This window comes from Lactuca sativa, chromosome 5 (assembly GCF_002870075.4).
Source record: "Lactuca sativa cultivar Salinas chromosome 5, Lsat_Salinas_v11, whole genome shotgun sequence".
In the NCBI taxonomy this organism is placed as follows: Eukaryota; Viridiplantae; Streptophyta; class Magnoliopsida; order Asterales; family Asteraceae; genus Lactuca; species Lactuca sativa.
In genome coordinates this window covers 184,046,961-184,048,725 of record NC_056627.2, presented here as the reverse complement: position 1 = coordinate 184,048,725, position 1,765 = coordinate 184,046,961, and the positions used below count along the sequence as shown (strand labels likewise).

The 1,765-nt window shown below is 36.0% G+C and overlaps 1 protein-coding gene across 1 annotated transcript; it reads left to right on the top strand.

Annotated features, from left to right (window-relative positions):
• The first annotated feature begins 546 nt into the window (after positions 1-546).
• LOC111897201 (transcriptional regulator SUPERMAN) lies at positions 547-1,711 on the top strand. Its single transcript, XM_023893151.2, has one exon. It carries the CDS (start codon positions 751-753, stop codon positions 1,474-1,476), a length of 726 nt encoding a protein of 241 aa, XP_023748919.1. The 5' UTR covers positions 547-750; the 3' UTR covers positions 1,477-1,711.
• Positions 1,712-1,765: the final 54 nt, after the last annotated feature.

The window sequence follows — 1,765 nt, the reverse complement described above, 5'->3', positions numbered from 1 at the left end:
TCATTTTAATTTCTTGTTAGAGGTCTTTGTTCTTGTAATTGTTTAACTATAGCACACGACTAATAATTGTACTACAGGTTAATATATTCTAAGCTTGGAAACAACTATTAAATCTTTGTTGATAAGATTTCCGACAACCCTAAAGTCGGTCCAAATGTGATATCGATGATGTAGATGTATTTTCACTGAAATGTCATAAAATAAGTATATAACTTTTTTCACAACCATTCCATCCTGTTTATGAAAATTACAAATTTAATATTATACATATATCTGAACCAATAAAATGTTTGATTGAAGCATAAAAGTGGAATATGACTATCCAATGGCCTCCACAAACCGACACGTAGAGGGTAATCATATAAACTTTAAGAGCAGTGAATAAGAAAACATCCCAATCTATTTGAAGAGTATCAATACTGAAACAAATAGTATTAAACAATAGGGTACCTAATGACTTTTGATGCGTAGGGAATGGGGCACACTATTTAAAAGGAAGAAAACACCCACTAGATCAGTGCTAGATTTAGCAAAAAGGTGTAGCCCTGCTACGACGAGGATTCTAGTTTTAGTAAGTAGTGACCAAACATATGGAACATTTTCAGATAAATGCCCCCACAACCTTAATGGCATTTCCACTCTCTCCCTCTCTCTCCAAACCCCAAATTTGAAACTCTACTTTCTGTATGCATTTCTTTTTGTTTTCATCAGGGGTTTGTGTGTGTGGAGTGGATTGATCAAAGCACAACAATGAAAAAAAGCAGCAGTGTGAGCAATACTAATACCTTGGAAGATCATGACAATGGTGGAAGATCAGAGAAACATGTCATCATGAACGAAAGCAACACTACAACAGATAATTATTCTTGGGGGAATGTTACTGAACAAGATGGTGTTGGAGAAGGAGGTGATTTGCTTGGTGGGTTCTCATGGCCACCAAGATCTTACACTTGTACTTTCTGTAAGAGAGAGTTCAGATCCGCTCAAGCTCTCGGTGGTCACATGAACGTTCATAGAAGAGACAGAGCAAGACTTAGACAAATACCATCTTCAAGAGATCTTCATCTTCATTCTCACAACTGCTCTTCTAATTACAACCCACACCCTAACCCTAATTCAAAACCTAACCCTAACCCTAATTTCTCACCATATTGTTTCTCAAATATGTCATCCGCTCCAACAATGTTACCTCCTTTGATCTCCTCATCTCCTTCTTCCCCACCACCAAATTTTCCATGTGTATCACACTCGACTACGCATCCGTCCTATCGTTTGCGTCATAGAGCTTGTCAAAATTTAAGCATGATAAAACCTCAGATTCTGCCTTATGGGGTTTGTAAATATGATAGTTTTCCCAATGAAAACGAGGGTGAGATTGTCAAGAAGTCAGATATTATTAGGTTGAATTTGGAGATCGGTTTTGGTGAATCAAAGTCTGATGATTTGGATTTGGAGCTTCGGCTTGGATGCTCTTAGATCAATTTTGGAGTTCATGATATCATAATTAATTTGGTTATTAGTAAGTACTTTTTGTTAACTTTTAAGCCGTCTACATTAATGAAGCGAAGATGGAGCTGTGGCAGGTTTCATAATCTCTTATTTAATCTCAATATGATATGTATTTAGTAATTTGCAGCTGAATTGTTTTCATCATCGTGGCTGTGGAACATACATATTGTCATCATATATGTATTCTATGTTAAAAAATTGAATGATTATTTATTTAGTGTCTTTGGAGCTTTGAAGTTTGAACCCTTTCCAAATG